This window comes from Periplaneta americana, chromosome 12 (genome assembly GCF_040183065.1).
Source record: "Periplaneta americana isolate PAMFEO1 chromosome 12, P.americana_PAMFEO1_priV1, whole genome shotgun sequence".
NCBI classification, from domain to species: domain Eukaryota; kingdom Metazoa; phylum Arthropoda; class Insecta; order Blattodea; family Blattidae; genus Periplaneta; species Periplaneta americana.
In genome coordinates, this window is record NC_091128.1 from 16,545,938 (window position 1) to 16,565,266 (window position 19,329).

The 19,329-nt window shown below is 34.6% G+C and overlaps 1 protein-coding gene across 1 annotated transcript in view; it reads left to right on the forward strand.

Annotated features, from left to right (window-relative positions):
• The first annotated feature begins 695 nt into the window (after nt 1-695).
• LOC138710195 (DNA mismatch repair protein Mlh1-like) overlaps nt 696-19,329 on the forward strand; it is a 74,159-nt gene continuing 55,525 nt past the window's right edge. The window contains exons 1-3 of the mRNA XM_069840842.1: nt 696-3,946; nt 9,438-11,099; nt 13,640-13,800. Of these exons, the coding sequence (XP_069696943.1) occupies nt 13,782-13,800 (19 nt within the window). The 5' untranslated portion in view covers nt 696-3,946; nt 9,438-11,099; nt 13,640-13,781. The remainder of the gene's footprint in view (nt 3,947-9,437; nt 11,100-13,639; nt 13,801-19,329) is intronic.

Consider the following 19,329-nt stretch of genomic DNA (forward strand, 5'->3'; position numbering starts at 1 on the left):
TCTAAAATGTTACATTTTCCCCCCATAAGATAATTTATCGTTGGAGAGCAAGAGGATAAGGAATATGCGTTTTTTAAACGAAATGGACATTGGCTTAGTGAGCTACTTATTAAATTAGGTTCTCCTCGTGATAGTAATGAACATTTATAGAAAACTTACCCCTGGAAAAAGTCGTGTCTGCCCAAAAAAGCTTTTCCATTACAGCAAGTATGAGGTCGAAACAAAGACAATCCAGAGAATTAGAGCTTGTATACAAAACAAGTTTACTACCTCTAATTACTGTGTAAAATTTCATAAAAATCTGTTAAATAAGAGAAAAGTTACTAATTTTGTCTAATTGTGCCCCCTATAAGGAGTAGTTCCCCTTATACCAACGTAACGAGAGCTTGTACACAAAACATACATGCTACCTGTAACTACTGTGTAAAATTTCATAAAAAATCTGTTAAGTAGGAGAAAAGTTACTAATTTTGTCTAATTGCGCCCCCCCCCCTATAAGGGGTGGTTCCCCTTATACCAACGTAACGAGAGCTTGTACACAAAACATATATGCTACCTGTAACTACTGTGTAAAATTTCATAAAATTCTGTTAAATAGGAGAAAAGTTACTAATTTTGTCTAATTGCGCCCCCTATAAGGGGTAGTTCCCCTTATACCAACGTAACGAGAGCTTGTACACAAAACATATATGCTACCTGTAACTACTGTGTAAAATTTCATAAAAATCTGTTAAGTAGGAGAAAAGTTACTAATTTTGTCTAATTGCGCCCCCCCTATAAGGGGTGGTTCCCCTTATACCAACGTAACGAGAGCTTGTACATAAAACATATATGCTACCTGTAACTATTGTGTAAAATTTCATAAAATTCTGTTAAATAGAAGAAAAGTTACTAATTTTGTCTAATTGCGTCCCCTATAAGGGGTAGTTCCCCTTATACCAACGTAACGAGAGCTTGCATACAAAACATATATTCTACCTGTAACTACTGTGTAAAATTTCATAAAAATCTGTTCGGTAGCTGTAAAAGTTATTAATATGTCCGCTAAATTTGCATTCTGAACCACTGTGCGCTGGAGTGAATTTTTCTCCTTTAATAATCATTGTAACCATAACAGATCAATTCTGTAGGGCCAAAAGTTAATCTTTACATAGCGCTGAGCTAATTCCTGTGTGCTTACATACCTTGCATATATGAATCTGTGGCAGGTTAGGTTTGATTAATTTAGGCTTTTGTTATGCTCTGCATATATGATCAATTGCATTTCCACAAAAAAATGGCCAAACTAGGCTACTTCTGAGGTAGTTTCCTTCATACTGCGCTTATACACCTTGTATATACGAATCTATGAAGGTTAGGCTTGGTTAGTTTAAGCTTTTGTTATGCCTTGCATATACGATCAACTGCATCATCATAAGAAATCCTTTTTAAATTAAACGATTTTCACTTCTGAAATCACTTGAACTACCTCAGTGCTAGTTTCACTTCAAAAATCCTGGTAATTTGGTAGAAAAAGTTGGTCAATCTGAGGGACATCAGTGACAGGTTGGGCATGGTTTGTTGAGGTTTTTGGTACGCCTTGCATACTTATAAGTTTTTTGATAGGCATATAAAAAACTTGAACAAACCAAACCTAACCTGTCCCAGATTCTACATGATGTCCGCCATATTGACCAACGTTTTATACCGAATTATCAAATCCCTTATAAATTAGACGAATTTCACTTCCGAAATCACCGAAACTACCTCACCGTCAGCACTAGTTTCACCATATAATTTAATATAGGAATTACAATCAGTTTAATTCAAACGTGGCATCTGTACCTTCAAAAACACCCGAGGAAAGAGGGAGAAAAGCGAGTACCTGATGACATCATTGGGCTCAGCTGCCGGTGACAACATTGCATACATACGCCTGTTTCTATGCAGATATATAAATCACATTCATTTTGAGATAAATTATAGTGTGCTATGGCTTCAGGGATCCAACCATCCACTGCTGTGGAGTAACAGTTAGCATGCCTGACCCTGAAACGATCGGGCCTTGGTTCAAATCCTGTTTGGGACAAGTTACCTGATTGAGGCTTTTTCCCTCAACCCATTAAGTGCAAATGCTGGATAACTTTCGGCGCTGGACCCTGGACTCATTTTGCTGATATCATTCAGACGCTAGGTAACCTCAGCAGTTGAAAAAGCATCGTAAAATAACCCAATAAAAGAAGTATCCAACCGTACCAGTTCAAACAGGAGAAATGCGATTTTGATAATATGTTGTTGTTGTTTTCTAATGCCAGGAGTTTGACAATAAAGTCATTTGACCTCTTGCACTCCAATATTTTTCAAAGATATTATCATGGCCAGCCACTGAAGCACAGATTTTGAGGTGTTGCTAATCCATTTCTTGGTTTGAGTTGCATAATGGGCAGTTAGGGGACTGATATATTCCAATTCTATGCAGGTGATTTTGATAATATAATTATAGTGATAATGAAGTGGAAACGTTAATAACTGTTGGGAGGGCACGTGGAAAGGATTGATGTAAATATGTCCATTGCATTGAAATGCCAACAGATATAGGGTTCCCAGACGTCCCGTAAAATATGGGATCATCCCATTGTTTGCTATTGCGTCCTGTTTCCCGAGAAAAGTCTTTGGGACAGCTTTCTGCCCCGTATTTTAGAGTTCCAAACTGAGAAAAAACGGAAAAGTTACAATGTCGCACTTCATCATTGCAGATGACTGTAGATGGTCTGTTATGAAACAATATTATTGTGAGTTATTAATTTCTCAAGGCGAGTAATGGCAACACCAAACGTTTAGATGAAGTCTGGGTGTATGTTTTTAAAAGTACTGAAGGAGAACTCTCAAATTTGAAGAGAGTAGTGGAGTTCATTATGTGTATCCCTGGAATGAATGCGTGTGCCAAAAGATTATTTTCTTGCATGAATGCTCTATGGACTGATGAGAAAAATAAATTGTTTGTAAAAAAAGTAAAATTAATGCTTGTTGTAAAATCATTCTTCAGTGAGGACTGTGTTGCTTTTCATGACATGATTCTTCAAAATAAAAAATTGTTAAGTGAAATTCATTCTTTAGAGAAGTATTACAAGGCCAAGGCTGATTGATTTATAAGAATATTGTCACATGAGTAACTTAGTGTATTTTGTAACTATTTCTGTAATAACTTAGTAAAACCAATTTGAAAGCAACTTACATAAGGAAGAGATAATTTGTAGAAACAAAAGCCGCCCTAAATAAGGGTTCGATAGAGCGGCCTACTAATCAATTCATAAAGAATAATAAGTAAACAAAACAATTTTGTGACACTTGGAAAGAAAAAGAAAAAAACATTAAGATAAGAAAACGTAGGAAATCATTTACAATAAAAATTTTGTTGGGCACAAATGATTACTAATTATAGCTAAGGATGATTTTAACACGTGAAATCCTATGGCATCAATCGTTGCATCAGAAATTTTATATTGTTTAAGTTGATTTAAAGTTTCACGTGGGATCGTGCCACGGGCACCGAACATGAGCCCAAAAACTGTCCAATGTGTAATGTGGTATTGTGCTCCAAGATGCTGACAACAAGGCTCATATATGACTTGTTTTTCATGACACACCTCTTGTGGCTGTTGCTCATGCATCTCAAAACGGATTGTGGGATCAAGAATGACACCCTTATCCTTCTGCCGATCAATTATGATGATATCAGCCCATCTAGTAGAGCCATCAGAAGAGACGCAACCAACCTTCTCATAAACCTCTTAGGAAGCATTCTGACAGATTGAAGCTGCGATGAGAGAACGAACCGTATTATATCTGTTGATTCGGAGCAATTCTTTATGACGGCAGAAACCCAAGACGTGAGGAAGCGTTTCTTGCTCGTCGCATCTTCTGCAACGGGTTGAGTCAAGAGTTCTACCAGGGAGAGTACGTACAGGTATTGTATTACAGTTCATCTTAATGGCTTGCGTCCACTGACTGGTCCCTTTTTGGTTGAGATCCACGAATTGCCTTTCTTCCAGTGAGAATAGAAAACAACTCCCAAACCTTTACTTTTCAATTTGCTCCATTGATGAAAAGAATCTTCACGCAATGCTTTTCTTAGTTTTTGAGAAGAAATACGTTCAGAGCAATCGAAGGTAATTGGTAATTGTTTGATGCAATGTTCAATTTCGTTTGGAAGATTTCGAGTGGCTGCTACATGAGGGTTGTCAACGTGTAAAAGTCTTTGACAAATATTTAAGTGCTGAAGGTAAGCTTCCCACTGGGCTTTAAATACTCCTAAACCTCGCAATCTTCTTGGTGCATACAACATAGCATCCGGGGTGTCAGTAAAAATGTTAATTATTTCCTTAACAGCGCTGCGAATTAATTTGTCTATATCAGATAGAAATTTCACTTTAAGATCTTTTAAAGGAGCACATTGGAAGGGGTAAACCAACTGAGGCCAGATATATTGATTTAATTTGGTCAGGCATGAGTAAGGGTGAAGTGACCAGTTGATTAAGATTTTTTGACAGTTTTTCAATTAGTTGCGCCGCATTAAATTTTATTTCATCATTAAAAGTAATGCCAAGATATCTTATAACTTCATCCAATTTGATGCAAGATATTTCTTGTCCATCGATCAAGGTGAGGGAATCAGAGCAGAGACATCCTTTACGTAGGTGTATAACATTACTTTTATGCGGGTTTACTTCAAGACCAATTCTAGCTAAGGAATTCATAGTCAGCGATGTTGAATACTGAGCGGCAGATTTATTTTTACACAATAATACTAGATCATCCGCAAATGCAAGAATGGAATGATTATTTAATTGAGGTGATATATTGTATCCATATTCTCCAGAGATATTACTTTCGCTTAATTCCTTCATCACGAAGTCAATGGCAACATTGAAGCTCGCTAACAATTTTGTTTACTATTTGTTTACTTACTCTTAGTTAGTTGGTAAAGTGTTTGTGTAGTAAACTTCGCTACATACACAGTTTGAAAGATTGGTATATTTGGTGGATGTGCATACTGAACTTACTTAGTGATAACTGATAAGTGTCCCGTATTTTTTTTCCAATATGTCTGGGAACCCTAAACAGATAATGAGTGTGTTGTGTAGAAATGTAAAATGTGAGAACTGTAAAAACTGATACCTAAGGGTGTGTTACTGAAAACTCTTCCTTTAAAAAGCTTAGTATTTTGGATAATGATGTTCTAAATTTGACCTGCCATAATTTGAGCGCAAAAGACAAAAACAATAGTAAAAGGCGTTTACTTTCACCAAGTAACCCTATAAGTAAAACTTGGTATTATGTAAGTTACAAGTTGTGTAAATTCATGAACAGTTATTGGATACAAAAATCGAGTTGTCATACCATCTTGTGTATAGTATTGCCAACCATCCGGAATTTTTCCAGATTGTCGAAAAAAATTAAATTGTTTTCAGGACTCTTAATGTCTGGAATTTTGTTCATTGCAGTATTATATTCTGAATTTTCATATTGATATATATATATATATATATATATATATATATATATATATATATTCACATTCAGTGTCCTTACTGAATATATTGCATGTTAATACAGAACTGTACTTTGAAAATGGTGCTGCATTGTACCAAGAATATTGCCTATTGAAAGAGATGATGCAGATACTGAAAGATCTACCAACTCAAGAACGCAGGGACACTATTTTGAAGACATGCAGTGAGCCAAATTTGGTATGCAGTTTTTGATATATAGGTAGAAAGACCGTCTGAAATAAGTGAAAGGTTAGGTTTGATTTGGTTAGGTTTTTGGTATGACTTGTGTGTTTGGTTTTTGGTATTGATATATAGGCCTAGATAGTCTTCGTAAGGTCTGAGAACAGTTGGAGGTTAGGTTTGGTTTGGTCAGGTTTTTGGTAGAGATGTATTGTGTTGGTAATATCCTGCTTTAAACAAGAGCAGATGGATTCTTTTTTGAAATGGGATATTGTGAAATTATGTTGCTACTGTATTGTTCTACGAACCCAACAGTGCCTGACAAGATTACAGAGTCAGTGTTGGCCTATAAATGCTCTCAAGCAGTAAGCAATCAGTTTCAGTTTGCTGAACAATCTCTCACAGCTGACAATGGAAACTGAAATAGGTAGCGTTATTTGTGTTGCAATGCATAAAGTGGGGAAACATCATGTTCATGAAATCGAGAATCCTTCAGATCTGAAATTTTCGCAGTGTGAGTCGAAAGCAGCATTCTGCAATCCATTCTGCATTCTGTTACGCATCAGTATCACAGCTGTAGTTTTCGTCCGAATTTCTGCACTTGTTTTTTAAGGTGCTACTGGTATTGTCAACACCATAACATAGTGTATTGACTGATATCTAGAAGGAACCTGATTTGATTCGGCTTCTTGCAGCACAGAGAACCTTTTGTCCATTTCCATGTGAAGGCAGTTGAGTGATTCCTTCATGACTTTCTCCATGTTTTGTCTAGCGGTTAATGTGATGTATTTCCAGCTCTCGCCAGGCATAATTTTCTTTCGTCTTTGACATCTCTCAACCTCAACATACCCATATCACTTTTTACAGGGAGCAGTTGACTAAGTTCCTCTTTCGACATGAAAGTTATCTCTGAGACCTTTCGTATCCAGGGTGGCATCGTGCAATTTCCTGCAGCCTCTTTTGAGCTCGATCAATTGAAATAAGTACTTTGTTCCAACAAAATTCTGTAGGAAAAACAAAAAACATGGAGGCTCATGTGTATTTGTAAAACAAGTATAGAAGCAATACCATTTAGCCTACATTATTTGATAATGTTGAAGAACATTTTGAAACTAGCATGGTGGAATTCTCGAGTTTGAAACGAATTATAATCTGTATATATAGGACTCCCAGCAGTAATATCAGATCCTTATTGATAAATTGGATTTAATAATTCATACTTTGCGAAATAGAAACAAAAATATTATAATCGTGGGTGATATAAATGTAGATTTTTAAAAATTATAATAATAATAATAATATTACTTGGAAATTACAACTAGTATTAAACACACATGGCTTAGAGGCAATAGTAAATGTCCCAACAAGAACAGGAAGCAGCAGTCAGTCAGCAGTTGGTCAAATAATACTAAACAAGGATTTGTGGAACTACAGTTCTAATGTAATAACAACTGGGTTCTATGATCATGAAGCTCAAATCTTGCAGTTACATCTAGAAGATAGGAATAAAAATAACTATAATAGTTCTGCTGTATACAAGAAAGTAAGATCCTTTAAGGAAGAAAATATTCAGTATCTAAATCATCTACTTGAGAAAGAATCTTGTAACTCCATATTCGAACAAACTTCAGTAAACCTTGCTTATGACGAATTATTATTATGAGACAGCTTTGCTTGAAATTAATATCAAATTTACAGACAATACAAAAAACTGGGTCACTATAGGGATAAGGGAATCCGGAAAGAGACTAAGATTTCTTAACAAAATATTAAAAGGGGGGAATGTCTCAAAAACGTTTAAAGATTATTATTATCATTACAAGAAAATTTATAATAAAGTAATAAGTCAAGCCAAAAAACTGCACAATGATAAATTTATAAATTCAGCTGGGAACAAGTCAAAAGCTATGTGGAAAGTTATTGAAGATGAACTCGGACAAAATAGTAATGATATAAAAAATATCAAACTAAAATGTGATGTGGAGAACTATGTGACACCAATAAAACAGCAAACATATTTAACGATTATGTAGGTATTGCAGAAACTGTTCTGGATAACAGCACACAGATTAAAAACAATAATATAACAAAACACAAGGATAATTGTAATAGCATATGTCTAAATTCTACTAATGAAACAGAAATTATGGAAATTATTAAACGACTTGGGAGTAAAATATCAGCTGGCATTGATGGGATTCCAGATTTTCTTATCAAAAGATGTTTCCTAAATATAGTTACTCCTATAACTGCCATTGTAAATCTTTCACTGTCAATAGGCCAGTTCCCAGATAAGCTTAGTTTAAAGATGGCAAAAGTGAAACCCTTATATAAAAAAGGACCACAGATGGAAGTTCGAAATTATAGACCAATCTCCTTACTCTCTGTTTTTTCTAAGATAATTGAAAAGGTTATGCACAAGAGGCTTGTATCATTTTTAACCCAACATAATATAATTGTTGAAAACCAACATGGATTTTGTAAGGGTAAATCAACTAATACGGCAACTATAAACTTTTTAAAAAAAGTATATGAATCTATTGACAAGAAAGAAATAGGAATAGGATTATTTTTAGACCTCTCAAAAGCATTTGACCTAGTGGATCACACTATTTTGTTGGAAAAATTAAAAGCTATTGGAATTAGAGGCTTGGCACACAGTTGGTTTACTTCTTACCTGGAAAACCGTGAACAAAGGACAGAGATCACTTGTAAAGAAAATGGTAAAATAATAAATTATCTGTCTAAGAAAAAATGTATAGGTATGGTGTTTCACAGGGCTCAATTCTCGGACCAATTCTATTTTTGATATATATAAACGATTTAGAGTCATACATCAGCCATGGAGAACCAACTTTCTTTGCAGATGATACCAGTACCTTTTTATCAGGAAAAGATGTCAATACCATGCGTTTTCTTACAGAAAAGACTAGTGGAATGGTTTGAGAGAAACACACTGGTAATCAATAAGTCGAAAACCATAGCCATTTCTTTTCATCATTCACAAAACAATTATTCTGAGTGGCCAGTCATAGAACATCAAAATGAAACAATTCAATATTCTTACAGTACAAAATTTCTTGGTATATAGCTAGATGAACATTTAAAATGGTCTGTACACCTTCAGGAACTAGGAAAGAAATTAAGTAAAATTTGCTTTGCCTTGCGATTACTAATAAGAGCATCATCTATTGAATCTGCTCGCACATTGCACTTCGCATGCTTTCACTCTATCCTAACGTATGGTATAATCTTTTGGGGTAATTCACCTACTGCAATCCAAATATTTAAACTACAAAAGAGAGCTATTAGAGCCATAGTTCAAGTATCTCAAACTACTAGCTGCAGGCCAGTCTTAAAAAAAATACATACCTTGTCATTACCCTGTATTTATATTTATCAAACTTTAAATTTTATCAAATGTAATTTGTATAGCTTTCTCAAAAATTCAGACACACACCAGCACAATACAAGAAATAAAGATAATATTTTTACTGAAAGTTTTAACACAACTCTATATAAAAAGTTTCATTCATGCTGGTCTTCGTATGTATAATGACGTACAAAATTATCTTAAAGAAATATCTGCACATCAAAAATTTAAGAAAGCTCTTTACAAAATTTTAATCAAAAACTGCTTTTACAGTATGAACGAATTTATTGAAAATTGACATAACTGAATAGAAAGAATGCCTTACTTCAAAAATTTTACTTCCTCTTTTCCAGATCCTGACTTCGAGAAGGATGTCTTCTCATGAAGGACGCATAGGTCGAAATTGACTCTAGACTGCTAAATGAAATGTGATTTGTCTTGTAAAGTGTTATACCTGTTCTTGTGGTTGTTATTTGTTAATGTTGAAATTGTTTATAATTAATGTTGAAATTATTTATAATTAATGTTGAAATTTCGTATGTTGTATTTTAATTCTGTTGTAGCATAGTAATTATGTGTCACTTTTGACATGTCCCATATCATGTATGTGATCAGTTGGCTGCAGTAAATGAATATGTATATGAATATTAAAACTGATTACTGCTTGATATGAAGTTCAGACACATGATGTGTAAGATAAATAGCAAAAGCCTAAGACAGTGCTTTAAAAAACCACTTTTAGGAATGGTCCTGCTTTTTGTGCCTAAAAACCTGGTCATCCTACAAGAAGCTTGTGTACAGTATAGGTAGCTGTCACGCATCACTTCTTGTTCTCATCACCTGAAGTATCTCTTCGATGTACTTGCTGATGGGTCTTACAGCTTCTTCTGTTGCACGCCACATACACATAATTTAGTCTCTAAACACACACCTTCATCTCAAACAGCAGAAATAATTAAAATGCTTTCTCAATTAATATCACTCAATAAAAGAATTGTATTCCAATGGATACCATCCCATTGTGAAATCCTGGGAAACGAGAATGCGGATGCTTTAGCAAAGAAGGGCAGCACTGCTACTTACAGACCTGTTACTAAATCTACGTTTTCCTCTGTGAAAAGATTTATTAAATCTACATACTTAGACTTTAACAAACAAAATTTGATAACACAATCTCAAGGAAAAAAATGGAACTCTCTGCATCAAAATCCACAGTTAATTCCTGATTTACCACGCAAATCGTCTGTAGCTGCATTTAGATTGGCAACAGGCCATGATTGTTTGGCCAAACATCTGCATAGAATTTGAATATATCAGTCCCCTAACTGCCCATTGTGCAACTCAAACCAAGAAATGGATTCGGAACACCTCAAAATCTGTGCTTCAGTGGCTGGCCATGATAATATCTTTGAAAAATATTGGAGTGCAAGAGGTCAAATGACTTTATTGTCAAATGCCTGGCATTAGAAAACAACAACATAATTTTTGACTTCAACTTTCAAACCATAGGAATAACAAATTACAGTTTTTGTCAGTGCTGTGTTTCGAGCAAGTAGACGTAGAAGATTTCGATTATTCTGAAAAATGTCGTCATCAATAGACCTTTTTTGCTACATGTATACCCACCAGTGATTACTACAATTTACAAACATTGCCGAGTTACCTCCTTAATTCTTTGACAAACACCACTTCAATGTCCAGCATTATTGTAGCAGTGGGATCAATGATCTCATAATTATATCCATTTCATCCACTTATAGCTTGCTTCAACCAAGCTCTCCTCATCCTTCTGATTTATTTCAATGAAGCCAAGGAAAGACTCTCCAACAAGTAGACTACTGTTTTTTTTTTCTCAAAATCAATTTCCATGTAGCGTATCTCAGACAAATGCTCTCGATGTGCTTGATCAGGACTCGAGTAAAACATTAACTTGACTTCTTGTATGCTTTTTAGTAACCTCTGCCAACGTTGATTTCCATTGGGTGGATGAATTCATTCTGAACCCTTGGTGGAAGGTAAGATGTTGATTCAGGATGTTTTTCTTTTTGAACTAGTTGTTGTTTCATGACAGAATCAAAGAGGTCAGGAAATTACTCATTAAAAAGCCATCAGGCATCTGAAATGCTTTGCAGAGGTAAGTTTTGTGTGTGCTATAGGGGATTTTACGCAATGGACTCTCCTCAAGATTTCACGCCACTTTTTCAAAGTACTTGAACAAAATTGGAGTTATTTCTTCATCACTTTGTCCATTGTGCAGTCTTCAGGAAGAAATGGGTCAGAATCATTTTCAATTTTTCAAAGATGCTCAGTCCTTTCCTCTAAACCCACTTTGTGTGAAAAATATTGGAGAAGAGGAGAGTTAATCAATGGCTTCACTGCTAAAATTAACAACAACACATTTCTGTGGAAAATTCATTAAAGTAGTGGAGAGGAATTCAAAATCAGTACCATTACTGCTACAAAAGCTATTACAATTGAAGGGTTTTTTGAAAAAAAAAATCATAGTCCAAAAAAATACAAATTTCAGATATTAAGCATATGGCGAGTGTATTGTAGCGCCATCTACAGAATTAGCTTAGTTGTTAGGGGGAAAAAAACACCGTAAGCCTATGTTGTAAGAGTGGAAATTTTCACTGGTTTTCATAAAACAACCATAGTCCAAAGAATTTTTTTTTTTTTTTTTGTGAAAAAAGTCATTTTCCAGCCAGGACGATTGTAGCATTTACAAACATCCCTTGTGGTCACTGATTGAGAAGAAACTGCCTTCTGAAGGATGCACTGAAAGGAATTGTGAACGGGAGAAAAGTTCTGGGCAGAAGAAGATATTACATGATAGACATTAAGATATATGGATCATATGCGGAGACTAAGAGGAAGGCAGAAAATAGAAAATACTAGAAAAGCTGCGTTTGCAATGAAAGACCTGCCCCTGGGCAGAACACTATGAATGAATGAATCACCTTGAAATATGCATTCAATTTTAAACTGTAGTAGATTAGCTACAAAAACCACCTCAGAGAAAAATACTTTGGCACGTGAATTGTTGTATTAGTTATGGTCGTTATGGAATACTGTATTGTATTGTATTTATCAACATTCCATGTATTCGTACTTTGCTTCACAGCTAGAATATGGAACAAGTCAAAAAGCTTAACACTACTATAAAGTCTTAATTCATAGTTACAGTCTAGTGGAAATATATACAGAAGAGGTTTACAATATAGTGTACTAGTACAACACAAAGTTTTAGTATCAATTTCATGAAGCGTTGTGGAATGTCATGAATTCACCTACAGAATAGAAGGCGTGAGAAATTAGGTAGTTCTTTAATTTGGCCCTAAATAATCTTATGTTTTGAGTTTCATTTTTATATCGATAGGGAGGCTATTAACAATTTTTATACATCTTGATTATTTTAAAAATTTTTACTGCCATATAACACACTCCTTTTTAAAAGCACAATGGACTTGCCGATGGAGTATGAAAGTCATCTTTAAGTGCAGAAGTAATGCCATGGAAGAAATGTAAGCAAGTAAAGAAAAAGAAGATTAAAGGGGAGGCACACTTCAGCCACAACAGAGTATTTTTTACTAAAACAACCATTGTCCACAGTTACCTATATTTACTCATGTATTTCTATGAGACAATTTACATTATAAAATATGTACTTCAGTTTTCCCAAGTTTTTATAACACCTTAAGAAGTGGCATGATGAATTTTAACAAGACCTTGAAGTGTCAGCAATACTCCTGCCAGATAGTTTCTTGTTTCTCCTGAAAATGTATGTTTTTGGACTCTTGTTGTTTAGTCAACTGTCCAAAGACAGGTCTGAACCTCACTAGTGATACCAAGAAGGCACTATTTATGAGGCAAGTAAGCCAGGAGATAATGGGGTAGGGTGACCAGTTTCTTTCCCCTCCATTGCATACATCACTGACTAGCTACATATTACACTAGTCAGATGTATACAAACAATTGTTCTTCCTCTGACGCATATCAAGTGAGATGTACTGTCTGATAATAGATGTACATATCAGTCAGAACCTCAACCAGGACTAAGGTTGTTTTTTGAAAAAAAAAACTCTTCAATTAATCATTACTTTTTTTTATCTTTTCACCTGCATTAGACCTATTTGTTATGTATTTGTGTTTGAGCAGTGTCATTTCTTTGTATTGGAAAAAAAAAATGTCCTCAGGTGCAGTTACATGTTGGACATTTGGATACCAAGTCACAATTCTTATAAGACATAATTGGAATACATAATTTTTGTAGCATTTTGATTCAATTAGAATCTTTAAACTTCATGATTACTGGTTCACAAGATTAACATTTTTTTCCCTTGCATCCTTAATTTAACTTTTTTTTTCTTTGCATCCTTAATTTTAAGTCTAAACTAAAATGCTGTTCAATTTGGACCATCCCTATACAAGCATTATAATTCTTAGCTATACATACTGATACTGAATAAAACTTTCTGGAGTTACATAATTTTTCATAATTAGCAGCATTCACTGATAGGCTTATATTATGCATAATGTGAACTTGTCATTCCAGTTTGAATGCCTGTGCCACTGCAATAAAAACCATAGTGAAGTCGGGCAAGCAAACTTCAGAAGTTTGAAGATTTGTGTACAATAGCAACATACAGTTTCAGAGGAGAGCATTAGCCATATTGCCATAACCACCAAGACAGCAGATGGTCAGTGTGCGTACAGGTAACTTTATGAATCATGATAATGTCACATGTTATTATTTGTTAATGGCATGAATGATTGACATACTTGTATAATTTTTTTCTCATAGTTTTCGAAGTAGAAGAGGATAGATCATATTATTCACAAGTGCATAGTTACCACATTATTGTTACCTGATTTATATAAAAGAGAAAGGAATTAGACAGTCTGGAAGTTTTAGTACAGTGAAACCACTACAAGGCGGAAGTGCCATGGTCCTCATTTTTGTTGTTGTTGTGAACATGTTTTCGTATTATTCAGATATGAAGTTAAAATGAAATATTTTGTCACATAATTGAAAAACAAAATGACATGCCACAAACTGCAATAAGTACAACATATTCTGTTTAACAACTTACTTACAAATGGCTTTTAACATTTAGAAGACCTGTACCACTATTGCACGCAAATTTCTAACTCTTAAGCAGGAGTTCATATACCTGCATAATCAGGCAAATTCGTGTTGGGTTCGTTAGCCGAGCGGTTTAAGGTGCACAAGCTATGTCCGGCCAGCATATCGTGCCTAAGATCACTGGTTCACGTCCTAGTCACTGCAGTCAATTGAGTCTGTGGTAAAGGATGGGGAGGACCCATGTAAAACAGTCAGTGTAATGGTACGCATACGGAGTTTCAGTTGACTGCAGTTGAAATGATTTTGCTCCTTTTGGGGGGGGGGGGGGGATTTTTTAATTATTGTAATCAAATGCAGTGTCCTTAACGTTGAATGAAATTAAAGAATATCAACGTATTTTATGTATCATATACAATTTATAACATAATTTATAAGATATTAAGAACATAGAAATATCTCCCATGAAATTTCTCATTGTGCTTTCAGTGAACACATATCCAGTAATCAACATTACTTTACAGACATTAACTCAGACATGGAAATTTTACATATGAATAGGAAAGGTAAATTATTAAATATTCTGGAGTCTATTGAAATATAAGGACAAATTCATTAATTCTCATAATTTGAATGAAAAAGCAATTTATGAAAAAAAACATTCTCTTTGACCTTTATATTACTTCCGATTTGAATAGTAAAAGACTAACGTAGTATTAGTCTGTCCTTCCCTCAAGCCAAGCAACAACACGGTTCAATCACCTGAACCACACCAGTGAGTCATTCATCCAAGTCGCAATTTTGTCCATTCTCCTTTTATTTTTTAAATATGATCTGTGTAAACTTTTTATCAGAAGAATGTACATATATTATAAGATTTTAACTTTTTAACATGTCAGTTCTATTATCACATTTTTATTCAATCTCATACATTATTATAATTTCTTATATAATTTTCAAATGTTATATGCAGGGAACGGATTTATATGGACTAAAAATATATGAAATATGTAAATATATATGTAGTTATTTTTACCAAAATATGGAATTAAATATGGATTTTTACCAAAATATGGAATTAAATATGGACTTAAAATTATAAAAAAATGACTATGTACGTTAAATATTGGTACATTTTAATCAAACTAAACAAAAAATATAATGGACGTACCTTATCTTCCAATGTAGTTTCAACAAAACACAATTTTTATTGTCTGTTACCATAACAATAGGTTACAAACATTTATTTCAAGTGCTGAAAAGTGAATCTTCTTCTATTGTCTCTGAGGATAGATTTATACTGACTAAAAGAGCGTTCGACGTCACAAGAAGTAACTGGTACATAATTCAATTTCACAATGTCTGCTGGGGATAAGTCCAAGTTAATCTTCACTGTTGATTCACCACTCATCACAGCAACAACCTTTTGTAGTTCTTCATATCCAGGGTTTTTTGAAAGTACAGTGTCCACCTTAGCTCTTACTGCATCTGCAACTTTACCTCTACCACGATTCAGTTGTTCCACAGTACTATTTATAATTTCAAAACTTTCAGATAGTGAAAGGTGCCTATTTTGGAGACTTTTGAGCGTTTTTATGATGCATGAAAATGTATGCTGAATGTGAGCTAAGTCATTCTTCACACTTATGTCACAGGTAACTGTTTTCGCAGTATCAATTGAGACTGCATCTTCAGAGTCCAATGCAAGGAGAACATTGTTAATAGAGTCTATATGTTCGGCATAATATTCAACTGCTTCTAGCCATGTACCCCATCTATTTAAAATTGGCTTTGGTGGCAATGGAATTTCAGGGTACATTTCTTTCAACACGTTAACTCTACTGGGAGCTTTGAGAAATACTTTTTTCACTGATGAAATCAATAAATCTACTTTAGGGAAATTGTCTCTGACCACTTCTGCCACACGATGAAATGCATGCGCCACACAAGTAAAATGAGTCAATTTAGGATATACAACAGATAATGCTTGTCCAGCTTTGACCATATAAGGGGCAGCATCGCTAATAAAGAATAACACATTATCGTACATAATACCCTTTGGCCACAGGATACCCATAGCTTCGTTGAACAGTTTAACTATAGTTTTGTTATTGCACTTTTCTAGAACATCACAATGTAAAAGAATTCGTTCAGAATATTGTTCACTTAACAAACCGATAACTACATTACCAACAAGTCTACCTTCTTTGTCGGGAGTCTCATCAATGGAAACCCAAATTGAACTATCTTTAATTTCATCTCTTATCTTCTGTATTGTCTCATCGTAGATGGATGGAGCATACGTCTTCCTAAGTGTTGACTCATCCGGGATTGTATGTTGAGTATATTTTTCAAGGAATTCCCTGAAGACCTTATTCTTTAGTTTGTAGAGAGGAATATCAGCAGAGATGAGAGAACGGCACAGGTCGATGTTAAACTCAGATCTTACATTCGATGTTGTTGGTTGTGTTAAAAACAATTGTCTCTGCTTGGAATTTAGTTGTTTGTTGGCCTGATGTTTACTAGTTGTAATGTGTTGTTGCACCAGGAACTTTTGTGTAGATGATACTGCACACTGACACAAATTACAAAATAATATTTTATTGTCAGTTGATAAACCATCTTCTTTAAATTCTGAAATGTAACTTGTTAGTTTTGATTTTAAATTGACTGAATGACGTACTTTTGGCATATTTACCGTCTTTATAGTATGATTTACAAAACTGAACCTATGTGTACTCTGACTGGCATTTAACTGTTGAGCTGCACAACTGAAGTCTGTTAAAAATTTTAAATTAAATTAATACAGTTTTGTAACTTACTTTCCCATTGTTGATAGGACTGCTAATTTTCAAATAACTCTGATGTTAAAGGGATTACTGAACATGTGTTTAAATCTCTATTGTTGAAATGTATTTTTAAAAGTTAATGGAATTTTGTTTTGTTTTATTGTTAAACCTAATATAATATGGACTGTTTTATATGAAATATGGAAAATATATGGAAATTAACGAAAATATGTACTAAACTCTAAAATATGGAAAAATATGGAAAATAAAAGTAGGATTTTTCAACCCTACACATTGTGAAACATAAAGATAATGCAAAATATAAATTATATTAGCTTTATAAGTAAATATGTATTTACATATAAATCCTTTCCCTGGTTATATGCATATATAGAAGACATAACAGTATTGCTTATTTAGAAATCAATTATACTTTATATTTTTAACTTTTCTAATCAGTGAAAGACTTCTACAAAGTATCACAACTTATGATATCTTCTATTTTTCCATTTGTCACTTTTTAATTTTTTAAATATAACTAAACAAGAGATTTGCTTTCATTTTGCAGTCGTGGTAATTAGTCACTGAAGATGGAGACTATAACTAACATCTTTATTGTACTTATTAGTGTTCATACCACTGAAAGATATCACCTTTAATGTATTTTATATATCATGTCATAATACTAGCTATACCATTATAATGGTAGCTCGGCTCTTAAAGGTTAAGGAACCCAGAGGTTCATTGCCGCCCTCACATAAGCCCACTATCGGTCCCTATCCTGAGCAAAATTAATTCAGTCTCCACAATCATATCCCACCTCCTTCAAATTCATTTTAATATTATCCTCTCATCAATGTCTCGGCCTCCCCAAAGGTCTCTTTCTCTCCGGCCTCCCAACTAACACTCTATATGCATTTCTGGATTCGCCCATACGTGCTACATGCCCTGCCCATCTCAAACGTCTGGATTTAATGTTCCTAATTATGTCAGGTGAAGAATAAAATGCGTACAGTTGTGCGTTGTGTAACTTTCTCCATTGTTCTGTAACTTCATCCCTCTTTGCTCTAAATATTTCCCTAAGCACCTTATTCTCAAGCACCCTTAACCTCTGTTCCTCTCTCAAAGTGAGAGTCCAAGCTTATTTTGGGGTTTCTTAACAAGCTGTTTTTTATGGTGATGGTTTGTTAGCCAACCCCCAAACTGGAGGACCACACCATATTTGGAGGCCATCTCCTCTATCCGCAACCTGAGGACATGCCATGCAGTGGTGTAGAGACCCACAATACAGGGATTCTCTTTAACAGCACTCACATTAAATCAGCTTTCTATTACTTACTCCATTGGTGAGTCATCTTGATGAGGTCACTTTCTGCATAAATGTTTCTGGTACTCACTTATTAAACACTCCACTGTAAGGCTGTACTGTGTACATTTGTACATCACTCACTTCCCTACACAACTGCTTCGAAACAATTTTGTGCCTCAAAATTAAGCTTTTGGATATATTCCACAACATTTTGGAACTACATACAGGTCAGAGGGGTCGCCTACTCTGCTTGGCTCATTACGCAGGCTAATCTGTTGCATTCTGCTGCTGTTTCTGGTAACATCAATGTTTAGTTTACATACAGGGCAGACGTCTTGCTTTTGTATCTTCTCCTCAGATGGTGGGGACTGCTGGGCGCTTATGTCTGACATAGTTGATCAATATGCTCTTCACCTGCAGAGTGTTAAATCCACTACCACTTGTAAGCTCTTCCTTTCGTACAGCCCTTTGGCCGCGCACAGTTAGTATGGCATTGCCTTGGTGTTCTTGTTTTGGTTTCTTAGTCCTATTTAGCACAAACTGTCGCGTATTAACACTCACTATGCACGACCTCCCTGAATATAGCCTACACTCTTGATTTACATAACTGAACCTTCCTAAGTCACAGTTTTTTATACCCCTCACATAGACTGTACTCACATTCTGTGACATGATACAAATGTTGGGTGTATTAAAATCATTCAAACAGCATAGCAATAATAAATTATGTCTTTTTACTGCCATGAAACATAATGACTTGAAGTATACTTGATTTTAATTGTTGAATATATCTCTTGTGTTGTGATAACATTAACTTTATTGTTTGTGTGCATTGAAACAACCGGAAGTGAAATATTCTGAAATTTGTATAGGAGTTCACTTGTTTTCAATCTCTGTTTTGTTTTATATATTCGATTTCTGTTATCAGTGTTCACCATTGCTCTTTGAGATAATTTTACAAGAACACTCTGAGTAGAGAGACAGTGTTGGCGGTAATATAATTATACTGTACACTTGGGATACCTAATTGAGTTCAGGCCATTCAAATGTCTTGTGTACACTCC